We start from the raw sequence: 19,567 nt of genomic DNA, 5'->3' as shown, positions 1-19,567 counted from the left end.
CTTCTCCTTTTGTAGTCTACGTACAACATCATCTTCTCCTTTTGATGTTTATGACTCCATGCCATTGTATTATTTCATTGATCTTTGGTGTTATTGTATGATTTTGTTTTTTATTGCTTAATTTTTTTTAGGGTTTTCTTCAATATTGCTATGGGTTATTTTTCAGTTTAATTTCTTTCTTCAATCTGCAATTTTTTATTCATTTTACGTGTTTTTTTCATTGTTGGTAAACATAATTACCACAAACAATGAAATAAGAAATAAGGATATGTACATTTTTAATATAGGTTAAGAACTAAACATTTCTTTATTTTTTTATGTGAATTTAAAAGATAATCATATGAATAGAAATTAACAAAAAAAAAAAAATGTACGCTATAGGATTATATGACAATCATAATGTTAATAGAAAAAATTATTAACCATTCACAAAAAAGAAAAAAGAAAAAAGAAAAATAATCATATTATATAATCAGAAACTATTTAATAATTGTTAAAAGATTAAAAATATCGATAAACTACTGAGTAAGTATAAAAAAAATCAGTAAATAGTAAATATTATCCTACTAAATTAAACAATAATAAGATGGTAAATTAGTATCATTAACCTATATCAAATAACAATCAAATAATAATGGATATAATTGATCATTAATAATAATGAGAGGACAATAATGCTGTTACACTGATTCAATATCACACTATTTTTTAAAGTAAGGGGCAAAATTGTAATTTTGGTATCAGACCCATTCTCAATTTAGGCTAGGCCTTTAATTTGGCCATTTGTGCAAAATAAAAAAGATGGTACTATGGACTATATTTTTATAATTATTTTTGCTACATATGCAATTGCCTCTATTTTAAAACTATATTCTTCCTAAAGACTTATTCACACATATACGTATTTTAAAATTTTTTAAAAAAATCTCATAATAAAAAGTTTAAACGCACACTAAAAACATGAAGTTGTCCATATCAAAAACTCTATACTAATTACGATAGTGGTTTTATTTATGTATTTAAAACTAATAAAATAAAATAAAATAAGAGCTCATCTCCATCTCAAAATCAAGAAAAGAATCTATTTTATAACCATTATTCTAATTTGGATGAATCAAGACGAATATTTGTTTTGCTAAAAAAAGTTAAGATATTGCGATTGGATGGGGCCAGAAAATTAATTTTCTTTATCTCCACACTTCCCCAAAAAATATAAAGAAATATCAAGATATTTTTATTTTTCCTCTCTCACTATCCCCTCCAATCAATGTCTATCCCCCATAGACCCAAATATTTTAAATACCATCTTTCTCCTTCTATTTTGAAATTAATTATATCTAATTTTCAAACATAATTTAATGCTAAAAGGAAAAGCAAAATTTAAGACTACAAAACATATATCCCACTAAAAGAAGAAGTTCCAATCCACATATTGTTTATTATTTGTTTTGAATTTTGTATTGTTTATTTGGTTGGAAAGGATTAGTAGGGTAAGAGAGAGTTGATATTTTAAGTAATAAAGGAAGAAGGGGTAGAGATGTAAAAGTGGAAAGATGAGGTGGGGAAATAGGAGATTCCAAAGCGTAAGCACGTGATACGGTCTTGTCGCTTCTCTTTCTCATTTTCTCTAAGAATATTCAATTGCTTATTTTCTGGGACCCAGCGATGAACAAATGTGTTAGATGCCAGCCAGCCATTTTTCTTTTTTTTCTTTTTCTAATTCAAATCAATCACCCAACCGTTTTTCCACATTACTAAACTAAGGATCAATTCATTTTTATGATATAAACTTATAAACATAACTAAACTCAGGATCCAACAAATGCATTCCTAACAGCCTCATTTTCACAACCATTTCATTTCCAATATTATAAGTTTATAAACCTCACTCCCATCTATTCATTTATGTATTTTCTTCCTACGTTGTACGGGTATATTTATAAACGGGTTGGATTGAGTTGTGAGACATTCTCAATCCAATCCGTAAAGTATGAGTTAAGTTGGGTTAAATTCTAAATAGCAAGGCAAAAAACAATGTAAACAACAATAACCCTCATTCATTATGATTTGTGCATGTAAAAGCAAAGTCAAGTTAGTAGCAATCCTTTACAACTCTCATGAAGTTTAAATTTTAATTTTATTGGTATTTGTATGGAAAACCAAAAACTGAAAAAGGAGAAGATCTAAGAAGAGAGAAGATGTGGCACCGTGAGGAAGAGAAATGGAGGAGAGGAAAGCACACGTGAACGTTTCGCAACTTTTTTTAAAAGTTTTATTAAATAAATAATATATATTAATTTGAGTTGGGTTGTTGAGTTATACTTATCCCTAGAATTGTTTGAGTTTAAACGTCGAAAAAGACTATTATACATTTATACGTTGTCTTCAATCAAAAGAATAGATGTTTTGCTTTAAGAAGTCTAACTTCTATATTATATTCATACGTTTGTTCTTTTACAAATCAGAAACATCATTCTTTTAAATTAATAAAGTCATTTCGAAATTTGTTTGTAATCCCTTAACTTTAAAACATAAATTAACATTTATTTATACTTTACAACCTAAATTTATAACATTTTATTTTCAATTATTATTTTAGATATTTTAACCACTTTAGAACGTTTTGTGAATTATTCATTATTATAAGTGTTTTTTATATTTTAATAATTATGTAATATGAAATAGTTGAAAATATAGTAATTAAATTTAAAATAATCAAGTATATAACAATATTTTTAAAATATCGTAAATACAGCAAGATTTGTCAAAATCTATCAATGATAGAAGTCAAATGATTGATCATAATACAAATATTGATTTATCACTCGATGAAAGGGTAGTAAATTATAATGATGTAAATTCATTATTGTTATATGGTTAAGCAAAGGAGTAGTATAATGTTTTTAGATTTTGTTAATGATTTGATTTAGATATTTGTAATTATAACTTTATTTTAAGCGGACAATCACAAGAAAACAAACAAAAAAAAGGACAAAAGAGAAAATCAAATTAGAAAGCAAGAGAGAAAATGGGAATATAGGAATTTGGTTGGATGATGTGAAAATAACAAAAGAGTAAAAAAAGAAAAAAACTAACTATTGTTGACCATAAAAATATTTTGATATTAAATATTCTATTGATAATTTAATGATTGTATAGATAGTTTCATGTTTTATAGGTACAATATTAATATAAGAAGGAATAGTGATCCCATTTCATTGTAAAAGGCAATTAACTAAATAATAAAATGTGATAGATAGGCAATTAACTTACCTTTATAATTTGTATAGACGTTTTATCTTTACATTTTTTAGACGTAAATATTTTCAGGAGATTAACATTTTGAACTTACTTACATGTATTAAACTATATACATATTTATGAGTAAATGTTAGGTAGTAACAGCGTGGGAAACTTTTGCCTTTATAAAGCCATCACTCATGGAGTTAGGATTCCACTCATAATTATTCTCTCTCTCTTTATAGGCAAAGGGCACAGCACACCATTCTAGCGCGAATACTCAGCCTAACCATTCAGGTTTCTTCTTCATCTCTCTGTCTTTTTCATTACCTTTCCATTTCTTGTAATCTGTTTTCATTTTAAATTTTGATTGGTTTTCCAGATCAGGAATACATATTGATATATATATACACACACACACACATATATATATATATATATATAGAGGATTTGTTGGAAGGAACAAGATACTGAGAATATGGTTGGCAGCGTGATGGGGATGGGTGAAAACAACGGTGGGGCTGAGGTTTTGATCGGAAAATTTGATACCAATCTTGTCTTTTCCGACCCTCTCCCACCCTTGGCCGTGTCCAACAACGGTTTGGATCTCAATGGACAACAACACGTAGATTCGAATCAGAAAGGAAAGAGGGAGATTGTACTTGGTAGAAATGTTCACACCACTTGCTTATCCATCACCGAACCTGACGCCAATGACGAGTCTACCGGCGATAAGGAAGCTTACATGGCTAGCGTCTTGGCTCGTTATAGAAAGAATCTTCTTGAGAGGACTAAATATCATTTAGGTTTTTAGTTAACTCTTGTCTGGTTTTAGTTTGAGAAACTGAAAATTTTCGTTGTTCTGATTTGGATTTGGATTTTACTCTGTTTTTTTTTGTTTTAGGGTATCCTTATAATTTGGACTTCGATTACGGTGCTCTATCGCAGTTACAGCATTTCTCAATTAACAATCTTGGCGATCCGTTCATTGAAAGTAATTACGGTGTGCATTCGAGGCAGTTTGAGGTTGGGGTTTTAGATTGGTTTGCTCGCCTTTGGGAGATTGAGAAGAATGAGTACTGGGGATATATTACAAATTGTGGTACGGAAGGCAATCTTCATGGGATTCTCGTCGGGTTAGTTTCATTGAGTTGTTCGCTTCCTGTTTCGTATGGTGTTGATGGATGCTCTTTTTTTTTTTTTTTTTTTTTTTTAAAGCATTAGTGAAATTTTAGGCATTGGTTCTTGTAGGAGAGAAGTTTTGCCGGATGGGATTCTGTACGCTTCTCGGGAAACTCATTATTCCGTGTTCAAAGCTGCTAGAATGTATAGAATGGACTGTGTGAAGGTTGGTACTCTGATATCTGGTGAGATTGATTGTGCTGACCTTAGAGTTAAGCTGCTTGCTAACAAAGACAAACCAGCTATACTCAATGTTAATATTGGTAATTTCTCTATCTCTTTTTATGTTTTGGACTAAAAACAGGGGAATATGTCCGTTTTATTTGTGAGAATTAAGTGGATTCTTGTTGCAGGAACCACGGTGAAGGGAGCTGTTGATGATCTTGATCTTGTGATACAAACACTTAACGAATGTGGGTTTTCAAAAGATCGGTTCTACATTCATTGTGATGGAGCATTGTTTGGACTTATGATGCCTTTTGTCAAACGTGTAAGTCACTTTCTTGCCTACTGATAATTTTCACTGAGGTGTGTTTCTACCTTTGTTGTTTTTCACTTGAAGGAACTTGATATTGCCATACAATTTGGGTCCTGGTTTGATAGACTGAGTTTTTCAGCCAAGTTCCAATTCCTTTTTTTTTGTGCTTTTTTCTTTTGGTTTTTCCTTACCTTTTAACTCTTTCAGTAAGGGTGGCTGCTTCTTTCCTTACCTTAATTCTTGGTTGATAACCTTACTCCTATCAGAACAATGTTATCTTACCTTTACACCTAAATCAAACTTTCATCGAGAAAAACGAAAGAATGCCCGGACATATATGCAAAAAGGGAAAGCCCATAGCAAGGGAGACAACCTAAAAGGCGTCCTCCAATCCTATATAATAAGACCTAACAGATAGTTTATAAAATACCTAGTCACAGACCCCTACAGGGACCAAACTTCGAAGGTTTTTTATACCCTTTAAAAATTCTACTCTTTCTCCCCCAAGGCCCAAAGTCCCATACCACATATACCTCAGTTTGCCATAAAAATCTTTCTTTCTCAGAGAAAGGAGAATGGAGGACCTCCTCTATCATCTCTTTGCAGGCTTTATGCTTGTTAGCCGAGCTTTTACCAAACTCGGAAAAAAAGACTCTACATTGCGTAAGCAAAATCACAAACACAGCATATGACCAAGATCTTCTCTCGCTCCCCTGCATTTGATGCAACACAACGGCCCAGTCAAGTTGGTCACCCTCCTCAAAACTCTATCCAAGGTGTTAATTCTTCTATGGAGAACCTGCTAGACAAAAACTTAACATTCTTGAGAATTTTCTCCTTTACAACACTAGTTTCATAGAATATTTGCCCTTTATCTTACCTTCGCACCCATTTAGGCCAAAGAATTTTCCCTTTGTCTTACTGCAGCAGCAAGCCCCAAATTGGCTAGTTTTTCTTCCTTGACGCTTGTCACGATCATACAAATTAATTATTTCCAACAAGTGTTCTATGAGTATCTTCAACTTGTGAAGAAATTCCTCCCATATTAAGCGACATGGATTCAATTGACTTCTCAAAAGCCAGAACCAGAAACCTCTGAGTTTCAACCTCTGATTCTAGGTGTTCATCAAACTTTTTTGTGCCATTTGATTTTCTCTTGATAGGATGTTGCTCTGATACTGATTTGTAAGGTACCACCTTGCAAAAGTGAACACGAAGTGTAGAGAACGAACTGATAAGAGATAAAAGCATTTCAAGAGAGCACTCTCCCAGAGACTCGAGTTTCCTTGAAATTATTTCCTGCCTCCTTCCCTTAACCTGACCACCTGAAATATGAAAAAGAACTTGGGCCTGCCTAACACTTGGACCCAAATACCAATGTACAGCTTACTCCAAACATCCCAAAAATGAACAATCCTACCTTTAATTTAGTCGCCCATCACTTTTTCCTTATATTATAGATATTAGTAATCAGAGGCCTGATAGGAGGTTCTGATTCAATGGATCTGGCAACAACTAAAAGAGGCCACATCAGATGCTTTACCAAATTTAGCTCTTAAGATGAAAAGAAGAAAAAGAAATAACTTAATAGCTACCACTTCTGACCTTCCACCTTGAAGGTAAGATGAAAGTTGAAGTGACTATGTTGATAGGAACCTTAGACCTGCCGTGGTAAGTCGAATTGATTCCTAAGTGGGAGCTGCCCCTAATACAAATTACTGTCTGGGTGGTTCACTCATTACCCTCAGACTCTGCGCAGAAGGCTTGGAGGTTCCTGATTCAATGGATTTAGCAAGAACCAAAAGAGGTTACGTTGGAGGTTTTTAACTTAATCTAACTTTACTAGTGACCGATCAGAATTCGAACACGCCGCGTTTTACTGGGAAGGCACCTCGAGGTTAAGGTGAAACTGGAAAGTTTTGGTGGCAGAATTGATGGGGACTTTTGGCCTCCCGTTCATAAAAAAACTTTACGTATGTTTGAAGAAGAGGGTGAACAAGGAGCAGTCTTTTCTGTAAACTATTAAGAGGCATCAAGTGGTCACTTGTCCAACTGCTACTCTTCATCCTACATTCAATTCTTTCCTGCCAACAGATACTCTCTTGTCGATAGTTGACTTCTTTTACCTATTGTAGGTTAATCAAATGGAAGGCCTAGAGATTGGATAGGCTAATTTAAGAATGCCTATAAAATCCAGCTGCTAGATTCTCTTGATTGAATATTGAAATAAATCCATGCATGAAAATATAATTGCTTAGCCCAAGAATGGGGCAACAATTGATTATTTAATGCGTAATTTCTTCCTATATTTAACATATTGGACCATCCGTTCCATTAGGTATCAACTTTTTTTACTATTTGTTTTCCAAGGTAGTTTGTTAATTGAATGATGAACTCGATCCATGTCCCTGCTGCTGGCTTCTAGTCATTTTTAATTGTTCGGGCTTGTCAGTTGGATATTTTCAGGACCTTACATACTTGCCTCATGAATCAAGTAAACTGTAAAATGAGAAGTTGGCATGACATTTTATTAGGGAACGGCAGAATTACTTCCATGCATCTTAATGCTTTAAAAGATACTTTTGGTTTTCTTAGGGTTTACCCTTCCGCATTCTGGCTCACCTGAAATGAAAGCAATTATAAAACTTCTGTATTTTGTGCTTGTAAGTTTCAGTATACTATCCCAGCTCACTAGTTTTGTTTTTTGAGCAGGCACCAAAGGTCTCGTTTAAGAAGCCCATTGGAAGTGTTAGTGTTTCTGGCCACAAGTTTGTTGGATGTCCTATGCCTTGTGGTGTTCAGCTTACAAGGTTGGAGCATATAAATGCCCTCTCCAGCAATGTTGAGTATCTAGCCTCAAGAGATGCCACAATCATGGGAAGTCGGAATGGCCATGCTCCTATTTTCCTTTGGTACACGCTTAACAGAAAAGGCTATAAAGGTTTCCAAAAGGAAGTTCAGAAGTGTCTCAGAAATGCACACTACTTGAAAGACCGGCTTCTTGATGTGGGAATTAGTGCGATGCTGAATGAACTCAGCAGTACAGTTGTGTTTGAACGACCCCGAGATGAAGAGTTTATTCGAAGGTGGCAGCTAGCTTGTGAAGGAAATATTGCCCATGTTGTGGTAATGCCCAGCGTTAGCCAAGAGAAGCTGGATGATTTCCTATCCGACTTGGTCGAGAAACGGTCAACTTGGTACGATGGTGAGAACGTTCAGCCTCCATGTGTTGCAGCAGAGTTGGGAAATGAGAGCTGTGCTTGTAAGTTGCACAGGAGTTGATACGGATTTATGGAAGTTGTATTCTGTTGTATTTGCTTGTTTTGCAGTGAAACTCTGGATTCACTTGAATTTTGGGTTATAATAGCTGTTATAATAGCTGTGTGTTTCAAGTATGAATGAATGGCTATAGGCGTGTATTCAAGTGATACTGAACAATAATATGTTCTCGAGTTCTTGAATTTCTCTCTCATCCTTATTTGTTCATTTTTGTTTTCTTGCCACGAGAAATAACCAAAAATTGTAGAACCATCTGGTTTCTTTAACGGAACTTGATAGTTATATGATGAGCAAGTGTTTATGACAGGAGATCAAGCAAGGGGTAAACTTTTCACCACAGGCGAGACAAAGTTGTTCACAAAGAAGTGATCCCTATTATTTGCTGCGAGTGTTATTACAATACAATCCTCAATTATCAAAGAAATAATACAGCTTTTTTTGTACACATGTATATTCCTTTTTACAAGTATACTCATACAAATCCAAATGTAGAAGATACAGGCTACAATTCCTTAGCTTCCCAAATAAAAATACCAATCCTCACTACGTAATAGATTATCTAAAGCATGTGGTTAAGCTCCTGGAAGCTGGGACGGTGGAGACCCTCCTCGAGCATCAGGCTGAGACATGTGAAGCAGCTGTGGCTGTTGATGATTCTGGGAGTTGCCAAATTGAAGAAATGATGTTTGGAGAGGAGGGAATTGAGGAGGTAGCCCTCCTCCCATGTTGAATGAGTTGCCATTTGCAACAGGCAGTTGGGCAGCGGCTATCTTAAGTCGCTGTACTTCCTCCCTCAATGTCTCATTCAAAGCTGTAAAAGCCACCAAACATTTGAATAGTTAACATCTCCATGTGTAGTGTAAATGAAGCCCTCATGAAAAATGAAACCAAAAACGCCGGCATTTTTCTATGAATGAAGAACCACACGTACCATCCCTCAGATGGGCTTGCTGCTCCATGGCTTGCAATCTTAGCTTGAGTTCTCTGTTCTCAGTAGTCAATCCAGTGGTATCTCTCTGCACCAAAGTAGATTATTAAGCATAGCTCAACCGGTTGAAACATATCAAGAAGTCGTTCATATCCTCTCATCTAAGAACACAAACCAAAAAGTTGAAATACCCTCACTCAACTCAAAAGCAAAAACAAAAAACACTTTTCTCCATTGTTTTTTAGTCATCAAGACTGACAAAGCCCTCATTATCTGTACAATAAGTCTTGAAAGTGAGGGAGAAAAAACAAACAAATTTGAAAGGTCAAAAGTTACCAATTCTTTCTTCCATCACCATAACAAGTCCAAATGATAGCTACAGGCCACCCATGAGACTTGTAAAGCAAGATATATAAAAGATTCATGTTTTGTCTATAGTTCAGTCCACCTGTTCATTATCCTTCTTCATAAGCTACAAAAAATATAGATGCCATACCTGTAACACAGTGACCTGAGCAGAAAGGGAAGTCGCTTCTGATTGAAGCATTTGCACCTTCTTCTCTAATTCATTAGTGTAACGTATTTTTCTCTCCTTGGATCGTGCAGCAGATTGTCTATTCGCCAGAATCCTAAAATGGAAGATGAATCACAAATCCATTTGTCATTTAATTTGATTAATTGCAGGGAACATCCAAAGTTCAACGAAAATTCGGAGCAGAAAGAAACAGAAACCCATTAATTCATGAGAAAATTGAAAGGAAGAACATGAAGTAGTGAATCAACAACCTCTTAGCTCTTTTAGGGTCCATCAAAGCAAGCTCAGCGAGTTTATCAGGTGCCATAGCCTTCTTGGAAGAATCAACTTCAAACGAGGAAGTCAAAGACCCATCCATTGAATTGCTATGCCTATGACGAGCAATCTTCTTCTCCCCCGCCGTCACTCTCCCCCAAGTATTTCACCGTCACTTCCATCTCCGGCCATCCCCAAGCCCTCGAAGAAGTCTGAATCCATCGATAAGCTCCGATAGTGAGAATTGAAGAAGGAAGCGGAGTTACCGTTTGCAGCCCTAGGTTTTGTGGTAGAGGCGTCTTCAGGGGACTTGGAATTAAAGGAATCGACGGCCATACGAGCCCCCGACGGCGTGGGGGACGGGGAGGGAGAGGGAGAAGGAAGAGCAGAAGATAAATCGATGTCGGGAGAGTCGAAGAGGAGAAGATCGTCGAAATTAGCGAAACGGAAGGAGGTGTCGGAGTGGGAACGGCGGTGGTGATAACTACGGTGTGGAGCTTCAGGCATGTGTTCTATGTCCATCCTAGCGGACGTATGCGGAGGTTTCCGGGCAGTAAAGTTCAAATCCATCATGGAAAGGGAAGTGAGAGGAGAAGGAAAGTGGTTTGAGTAAGTTGAAGGTTCAGACATGGTGAAGGAGAAGAAGAAGAAGAAGAAGAAGAAGAAGTTATTATAGTGAGATTATAACGGGGTGATTTTGTAATTTACTGAAATGAAGGGTCAAAATGATTATTTAGGGAAAGAGTTGGGCATCGTTTTGGTTTCATAGTATAATTTGGAGGAAGTTATTTCAGTTGAAAAAAAAAAGAAGAGAAAAAGAGAGAGAGTAATATAAAAGTTTTCAACAATCACTCAAAGCGTATAGACCAAATTCAAACCCACTTTGGAGGATCTTCAGATCTTTCACACTTACATCCTTCATAATTTTTGTTCAATTATAAATTTTATTACGTCATTTCACAAATATTACTTATCAATTTTATAGTTTCTGTAAAAAAATATTTATATCAGTAAAGTTTTTGTTTCCTATGGACATGTCAAATTTCTAACTTTACAATAATTTCAATTTCAATCTTGTCAAAACATCAATTTAAATGATTAAATAAATATTTTATTATTTTTATTGTTTATATTTAATATTGATCATTCCTTCTATCAAATCTATTTTAAAGATGTATTATATTTTAAAGACAACCCATGATTATGAAATACAATAGAAATAAATCCTAGAATAATCTATTCATCTTCACGTGATGAAACAAATGCAAAAACAATTTTCAAATCAAAGCCACGAATAGCAATTTATTGGCATTGTCAATAACAAAAATATTTTGCTCACTGTTTATTGAATAAATTTTTTTAAATAAGCTATTCCATATATTACTCTAATAACCATTGTGTATAAGTACATTAATCAACAATACTTCAATCTGAAAATTTCTATTCATTTTGCTAGCTAGTAAACTTTGGTGCTTCATTCATCTAATTTGGTTTTTGTGACTTAATGGTCCAATGACGTGACCTCAAACATTTTCATATTTCTATATCATTATATTTCTATATCATTGTCCGTTATCACAGACTTGAGACAATGATATTTCTCAATTAACATAATGAACTTTATATAGAGAATTTTAAATTTGTAGAATGGGAAGAGAGCTTAGATGCAAAAAAAAAAAAAAAAAAAAATAAAAAAAATAAAAAATAAAAAAAAATATATATATATATATATATATATATATATATATATATATATATATATATATATTTGTTATTAGTGCGAATTGTCTAATTAATGTAGTTAGTGGATAAGTTTGTAACGATAACAAAATTAGTGAAAATCATTTTGTAAAAGAAATAATGAAATCTGAGAAGTTAAAAGTTTTTTGAAATAATTAATATCTAATTAATGTATTTAGTGGTAATTTGTTTAATAAGTCTTGAATTTGACAAAATCATCACTAATGTTATCGTTAGAATTACTAAAATGAAAGAGACAAAATGGAGAGAAAAAGTTTTTTACTACCGATCGTTTTATATATGGGGAGTTTGCAAAAATAGCAAAAAAAAAGAATGATAATAGAGCTTATTTTACTTACATTTTAAAAATTATAAAAACGACAAATTACGATCGGTTACCGTCATATTTATCAAATTTACAATGTAAAAAAAAAAAGGTGTCATGAGCTATTTTTTTATAAACTGTTTTATCATCTAATGCAATTTGACAGTATTCGGAATGAAATTAACTATATAATGAAAATGAGTAAGTGTTCCCATAAAGCTCATTGCAATATAGAAATGTTGACAAAAATTTAATAGGTGGGCTCAAAATGTTTCATTGATGTTATTGAATCAGAATATATTTATTTTTGGATAATAACAAGAATAATGACTTGATAAGTTTAAGGATAAAAAGTCGTTTTTGCTCAAGGTCTAAAAACTAATTTTATAAAGCTTTGAGAATATTACCCGAAGCTCATCCCCAACCAAACAACAATTGTAAACCCTAAATCCTTCTAGCGCTTTAGTGTAGAAGTTGAAGTTAAAGTTGTGTTGAGTTAATATGAAAGATAGAATTTTTTTTAGTAAAGGTTGGCTGTTACCGGTTTTGAGCGTCATTGTAGCCAAAGTGACATTGGAGAAAGGAATTTTGAAGAAGTATTGATGTTAGGCGTTGGATATGTTGCTAGGCGTTTGAATGGGTGTGCTAGGCGAGATGCAAGATAATTGGGTGGCAAAAGCATAGTTTAGGCGAGGAATTTAAGACATCTCGACCAAGGGGCATCTGAGCATGCCATGCGACCAAGTGATGCTCGGGCAAAAACAAAAGGCAAGCTACAATACAAGAGCTAGCATTTTAAAGTAATTCCAAGACAAAGATGGAAATCTCGTGCACACTTTTACAAGTTGCAAGTGGTAATTTTGTATATATATCATCTACTCACTCTTAAAATCTCCAATGTGAGACAAGAAAAAGTGTTTCTCCTATATACCTTAGTGGACTTAGAGTGTATGCGTTATTTTTAACAATACTTTATATCAGTTGAGTTATGTTTACTTTTATATATATTTATGGAGTTTGTACATAAAAAAAAGCCTTAAAACAAAGTATATAGTAGATTATTGCCTTTAGAGATATATAGCAGTTGGACTCACAACCCAAATAGATGTACATATGAACAATGATATATATAATGGTTTGTTTTATATAAACAATGAAACGAGTTGTATTGAAGTACATATCAAATACACTTACCATTAGCCTTGTAGCAGTATGAGACAAGTTGAGTTAAACATTTTTCTTTCTTTTTTGCAAATTTATATATATATATATATATAGTGGATGGTGATAGTGACAGAAGTTATAAATATAATACAAAGATGTATTTAATTAAAAAGAAAGAAAAAAGGAAAAAGGTTGGATTTGGATAGAGGCAGATCCTCTCGTGACATTTGAAACCAATGAATTTGAAATTGACATCTTACCATTTCCAATATATTTTTAAAACAAAACTTCATTTATACTTCATTCATAATTTTAAAAATAAAACTAACTTTTCCATCTTTTAAGACAAATAAATTTGACCAAACACATACAATTTGACCTAATTTTGTACTACTCACACAAATACTCCCTTCAACTAACACTTCATTATAAAAAAATCTTAACTCATTATCGTCCATCTCTCTATTCTAGTTACAAACACACAACCTAACATCCAAATCCGAAAAGGAAGTTTTATTGAAAAACTTCATAACAGGATTATCTTGACTAAGTGTACAAATGAGGCGTTTTGAAGAAGGTTGCGTTTTAAGGAAAAATGAGTGAAAGTTGCGGTGTTTTGTGACGATCAAGTAGGCGTTCTGCTGTGAGAAGTCATATGTTTTTCCGTGGAAGCATGAAGTGAAGTCAGGAAAAAGGAGTTGAAGTTTGTAGTTTGTCGCGAGGAGAGGAAGGCGAGGAAGAGTTTAGCTTCCCAAGAAGATAAGGTTAGTATCTCAAGGGAATGTCTAATCTTGAATGGACATAAATATTAATTTGAAATTTAAATTTGGCGCTTGCTGTTCCCAAAACCCTAATAATTGTACGAACTTTTCCTCTACTCGGAAAGTCTTGCGAGAACGTTAAAGTGCCTAATGTGTCCTATTACGTAACTATCTCGCAAAGCAGCCTTATCTCACAGAACCCTATTCTTATCGCCTAACTTTTACGCGACAGAACTCGCGTTCTAAAACTATAACTATAAGGTAAATAAACAGAACTATAAAAAGTAAAAAAAAGCTATCCACAACAGTAGTATACACAAAATTAATGATGCATTTTTGTACTAAAGATAGAGAAAGTAATACTTTACAAAAGCATCCATGCGTGCAAGTCTTATGTGAGGATAATTGTAGCCTTGCAACGACCATGCCTTGTATAGCCATCCTAAGCATAGTCTCTTGAATGTCTTTGATCCTTTGTTGCATAACTCTCTGCTACACGATCGCTCATCGCAGTAAGTCTCTGCTTGTAATTGCTCACTCATCTCGTGGACACTTCCTTCACACCTCAGTAAAAACTCTTTACATTAAAGAATATTTTTTGACTCAAGGCGTTTGAGACACACAACTTCATTTGCATTTTAATCACATCCAATAAAGTTCGTTCTTATTACTATCGAAAGATGCACTCAATTTCTGGGGTTAGTCCATGTATCACAGATTGCTCTGGTGTTACAAACCTCTTCACACGATCTTCAGCTGAATGCACGATTCACTAGAATAAAGTAAATCCTTCTTCCTAATTTTTTGAAAAATTAATTTTCTAGTGATGACGCCAAAAACTCGCTTGTGGGTGGAGAGATACTTACAACGCTGCCAAAAACTTGGACTTGGTTGTTGAGGTTCGGATTGCATGCATGATGCTCACTATATATATATATTGATCGTATAAGCACTGAACCCTTGTTCAGTACAAGTTTTTCTATCGTTTCGCTTGTTTGCCTAAGTGTAAGCGAAACGATAAGTTTCCTGGATAAACTAAGGTCAAACACAGAAAATGATATCAAATATTAGTTATAAGGAGTACTTCGTTTGGGTGATATAAAGTTGTACAGTGTAGGCTAATTGTGTGTCTAAACTAATTACCCACGATCTACACTAAAAGATTCTGTAAAAGATGGTAAAAGAGAAAATAAGATGGACATGTGAACTAACTTGTTTTAAGGACAAAGTGGAGAAATGTCTTCCCAGTTTTTATATTAATTTTCTCTTAATTTGGAACTAAAAATGAGTTCAAGCAAAGTAGAATAATGAAGTGGTGATTTGGGATTTGGAATAAGTTTTATTCTTGCTACCATCTGTTTTGGCTGTAAAATTGCTCACTGGCTCCAAAAGAACAAAAAAAAGTAAAAACAAGTAAAAAATAAGATAAAAAGATGTTGGCTTGTTCTATAATAAATGATGAACAAATGGTTTATTAAACTTTTCAAAATCAAGAACATATTGCCTACTGGTGGTTAGCATCACACATACTAACATTTCACTTTTTGGATTTCTTTTACTGGAACAAATTTTTAATGTTCTTAGAAATTACATCATACAGTAAAATTGTGAATAACTTTCCATGTACATTCCACAAATTTGTCTTCATTTCTCCAAAGACTTTCGTTTGGTAGCTTCATCAATAGTTGAAGATATGTATTCCAGATTTTAATTTGGGTAGCAAGCTCCACGTATGTTTGCAACATACAAAAGAGTTGAGAGGGCATAGACAAAACTAATTAAACTTATACATCTGTTGTTCACTTACACAGGCATTAGATGTCCTAGATTATGTATCTCTTCACAATTTTAATTTTACTGCAACTAATTTTCAGAACAAAATGACGTTGGTCTGGTATTCACATGGAGAAGAAAGAACCTTGAAACCATCAAGCATCTCACGAATTATCCCAGCACAAAGAAGTGTGAGTTAAAACAGCACCAAAATGGCTAAGTAGTTAGAATATGTATACCTGTGATTAATATAAGGAACACATGATATAATGTAAGATCTTCTTCAGGCATGGCTATATTCTTCTCTTGGAATATATATTGTATTTAAGTTATGCTTTATTTGGAATTTTATTTATGTTAGAACCCTATTCAGTTCTAGGCCTATGAAATTTTAGAATTGCATTTAGTTTCGATATTATTGAATAAGTTCGGATTAATTAGTTTTATCAACTTCCAGATAAAGTCAGTTGGGTTCTTTCTCCTGCTATATTTTCTTCTCCTCTAGTTCTCTTAGCTTTTGTCCCTATTACTATAGTTGACCGTTTTGAACTTGAAAATAACAATAATATTTCTCCTACGTTTTTCCTCCTCTTTCTTTATTCCATTTACAAGGTGTATTCAGAACGTATTTGAGACCTCAAAAAGATTACTTATCATTTTCATAATTGTATAGAAACGGGGAATGGTCACTTTGACTTGCTTAGTGAAACCCAAGGAAATATTCAAATTAAATTTCAACTTCTTATCCATGAAACAACTGTAATGAATTGTTTTGAATTTTGCTTCATTCTTTTTATTGATAGATGAAAAGATTTATACACAATTCAATCACGTAAATATGATAAAGTATAATGAAAGATAATTTATAACGAAGATCTGAATTACAGGAGAAGATATGAGATCTTGATTTTTTTTCTTAATATCCCCTCAAACGATGACTCACGTTGAGTCTACAGTTTGTTTCGAAGGTGAAGAAATGTGAATTTTTTATTTTCTCGATATATATTAGTTGACTGACAATGTCCATCAAATTAGATAAGTTTTTCTTGATGGACGAGGCCCATCAAAGAATGAATTTTCTTGATTTGCAATAGTCATCATCGAAAAAAATATTTGTTTTGGATTTCTTGATGGGTTTAGAATTTTGTTGATGGATCTAGGGTTTCTTAATGAACAAAGACATAAAAAAAAATTATGGACAAGATCAATCAAGAAAAAAAAAACTATTTTCTACGAAGCACGAAATTCAGATCATCGTTAATAGCTTTGAAAACACGATATTATCATCAATAATAATCTTAAAGCTTTACTATTTTTTTCTCCAATTATTACTTGTCTATACATCAATAATACAATATTACTTTTTTAAAAAGTTAATTGTTGTGTAATTATAATTAGATTGAAATAAGTGACTTTATCAAAATTAAATTAGTTATTGTGTTCAAATTTAACGAGTTGAATTGAAAGTTTGTAATTTAAGGTTTTAAAAATTTGTAGAAGTTGTATAACATATGAACTTAGTTCAACTGACACCTGTATATATTGTGGATAAAAGGTCCAACGTTTTTATAAATTTGGATATCAATGTTAAAATTGTTAGTACAATCCTGATTGAGGATGAAACCAATCTCATGAAGATGCCAAGTGGGCGTGAGAAAATAAATGAAAATCTATTATTTTCTTCACAAAATAAAATTAATAAACTAGGTCTTTTATTACATATTTTGGCTATCAAGAAAACAATTTTTTTGATGAATTTTTCAGTTTTCTTGATGGACAAAAAACATCAAAATTTTATTTCTTGATTGTATGATCATCAAGAAAGAGTTTTTTATGACATGTTTTGATCTAGTTTTCTTGATGGTCGAACTTTCTTGTTACCTATCCATTTGATGGACAAAGACCATCAAGGTAGACATTTTTTGACGTGCTTTTACATATCAAAGAAGACCAAAATTGTAGCAATGATTCTTTAATTCTTTTGAAGATGTTATATTGAAAAAAATTATAAATAAGATATGAAAAACTCAAAATATATTATTTTACTTGTTATATTCTACATTTAAACACCCTTTTTACACAAACAATCAAGCAAAATGATTGTAAATAGAAATTTGTTTGAAGTGTTTTATAAGACTTTCAAAATTTTAGATTCTGATCTAAAAAAAATTAATTAGTCCATAGACAAAAAGTGAATTGGGAAGAAGATATGAAAATGTTTATGTCATTGTCCAAAGTCCACAAATATTTGAATCATATACATGACTATATGTTTAATTTGGAAACTCTTTTTAAGAAATGATATTGTGAATGAGAGAGAAAAGTAATAATAATAATAATAAAGTAAATGAAAAGATATGTGTTCTATTCATGAGCCCATTATGTTATGTAATGTAGTGAACAAAAATGAAAGTAATGGCCCAAAAATATATATGGCTTTTAGTTGGTGAACACATGTTTCAAAGTCCAATCTATTTGTGGATGTTTTGGAGACATTCTTCTGCTTATAACATGTGGATGTGTGAGAAAGAGAAACCTTACTTAAAGTCCAATATGGATACAAACTCAAAACATAAAACGCAACCTGGAATTGATGACCATTTTAGGAATAATAATTAAGTATATAACAACGTTTAAAAAAAATTGCAAATATAACAAAACTATCACTGATAAACTTGTATCACTGATAGACTTCATATGGTATATCAGTGATAGATCGATATTTGCAACATGGTATATTGATAATAAACTTACATCATTAGTAGAATTGGACAAATTTTTTAAAATGGTGCTATATACTATTTTAAATCTAATTACTAAATTTGCAACTATTCCAAAGATAAAAGGGAACGATCTTAATTAAGATTTAATTTGGACTAACTTATTTATTTATTGCCACCAATAAAGCATATATCCAATTGTACAATTCCAAATATTATCAAATTAAAATAGGATTAACATCAAGTCTCATATTTACAGATATATTATAAGTTTTGCTATCTCGTTATAGCAGAATTAAAATTGAAACATTTTTAAAAATAACAAAATAAATTAAAATATTTATAAATTTTGGATTCTATCATCGATAGTCTTTTATCACTATAACATATCAATGATCATCAGTGATATAATTTGTTATAAATTGTAAATATTTTGTAAAATCCTACTCTTTTGTTTTAAAAAATTCCATATATTTTACATAACAGTCCCTTCAAAACATTAGTCTTATATACTTATTTGATTCATGATACCCAATATTTAATCAATCAAATATATCAATAAGTAGAATAAAAAAATCCAGACTTTAATTAAGAATTTAGACTCGTGAACCCATTATTCTAATACGATGTTAGATTTGTTCAATGTCAAAACCAAAATTTTAAATCGGATAGAATAGAATAAATTCGATCTTTATTTCATTCATTCTTTTCACATAATTCTGTTTTGAGATAACACATCATACATTTGAACCTCAACTTGGTACCTATATTTTGATTGATTAAAGAAAATTCTATATATACGATAAATACAAACTACGTAACTTTGTTTTAATACTTGTCCATATTATCAAATACGTTTTAGTCATAAAAAAAAACGTAAAGACATAAATGATAATCGCAAGTTACACTACGTTTTGACATTTGTAATAGTATATTAGTATCATAATTTAGGTAAGAATAAGAATGAATTAAAATAAAGGTGGTATAAGATTTGGGGAAAGTGATAAAAAAGAAAGTTGGATTTAGTTTGAATTAGATAATGGGAAAGTTGGTGGTGGTCACGTGGATTGCACACTCTATGAATAATTTAATATGATATCCTTGTTAATCTCCACTCTCTTAACACACTCTCGCATCCAAATATTCATAATAATAATTTGGTGTCATCCTTCTCAGCATTCCAATAT

General features: G+C 32.3%; 2 protein-coding genes across 4 annotated transcripts; one reads left to right on the top strand and one right to left on the bottom strand.

Annotated features, from left to right (window-relative positions):
* Nucleotides 1–3,392: 3,392 nt before the first annotated feature.
* LOC101204289 (serine decarboxylase) lies at nucleotides 3,393–8,372 on the top strand. Of its 3 annotated transcripts, none has more exons than XM_004140924.3 (6): nucleotides 3,393–3,537; nucleotides 3,730–4,046; nucleotides 4,145–4,376; nucleotides 4,492–4,685; nucleotides 4,776–4,912; nucleotides 7,613–8,372. In XM_004140924.3, exons 2-6 carry the CDS (start codon nucleotides 3,734–3,736, stop codon nucleotides 8,180–8,182), a joined length of 1,446 nt encoding a protein of 481 aa, XP_004140972.1. In that variant the 5' UTR covers nucleotides 3,393–3,537; nucleotides 3,730–3,733; the 3' UTR covers nucleotides 8,183–8,372. The 3 variants fall into 3 exon arrangements, with proteins under 3 accessions (XP_004140972.1, XP_011656639.1, XP_031742680.1); XM_011658337.2 differs by having other exon boundaries at nucleotides 3,398–3,537; nucleotides 3,686–4,046; XM_031886820.1 differs by having other exon boundaries at nucleotides 3,419–3,537; nucleotides 3,623–4,046.
* Nucleotides 8,373–8,530: 158 nt separating this feature from the next.
* Nucleotides 8,531–10,527, bottom strand: LOC101215277 (transcription factor VIP1). Its single transcript, XM_031888221.1, has 5 exons — nucleotides 10,164–10,527; nucleotides 9,894–10,059; nucleotides 9,604–9,736; nucleotides 9,111–9,195; nucleotides 8,531–8,990 (listed from the first exon to the last, which is right to left on the bottom strand). The coding sequence occupies exons 1-5, from the start codon at nucleotides 10,525–10,527 to the stop codon at nucleotides 8,752–8,754; spliced, it is 987 nt and encodes a 328-aa protein (XP_031744081.1). The 3' UTR covers nucleotides 8,531–8,751.
* Nucleotides 10,528–19,567: the final 9,040 nt, after the last annotated feature.

The sequence above is a fragment of the Cucumis sativus genome, chromosome 6, assembly GCF_000004075.3.
Source record: "Cucumis sativus cultivar 9930 chromosome 6, Cucumber_9930_V3, whole genome shotgun sequence".
Taxonomy (NCBI): Eukaryota; Viridiplantae; Streptophyta; class Magnoliopsida; order Cucurbitales; family Cucurbitaceae; genus Cucumis; species Cucumis sativus.
This window is presented reverse-complemented; position numbering and strand designations above follow the sequence as displayed.

Bases quoted from the DNA above. Each gene is read 5' to 3' on its own strand.
- LOC101204289 (XM_011658337.2), top strand. From the start codon at position 3,719: ATGGTTGGCAGCGTGATGGGGATGGGTGAAAACAACGGTGGGGCTGAG. The intron at 4,377-4,491 runs GTTAGTTTCATT...TGGTTCTTGTAG, and splicing joins CTTCATGGGATTCTCGTCGG to GAGAGAAGTTTTGCCGGATG. The intron at 4,686-4,775 runs GTAATTTCTCTA...TTCTTGTTGCAG, and splicing joins TATACTCAATGTTAATATTG to GAACCACGGTGAAGGGAGCT.
- LOC101215277 (XM_031888221.1), bottom strand. From the start codon at position 10,527: ATGTCTGAACCTTCAACTTACTCAAACCACTTTCCTTCTCCTCTCACT. The intron at 9,196-9,603 runs GTATGGCATCTA...ACTTTGGTGCAG, and splicing joins CTCAGGTCACTGTGTTACAG to AGAGATACCACTGGATTGAC. The intron at 8,991-9,110 runs GTACGTGTGGTT...TGGCTTTTACAG, and splicing joins GCAAGCCCATCTGAGGGATG to CTTTGAATGAGACATTGAGG.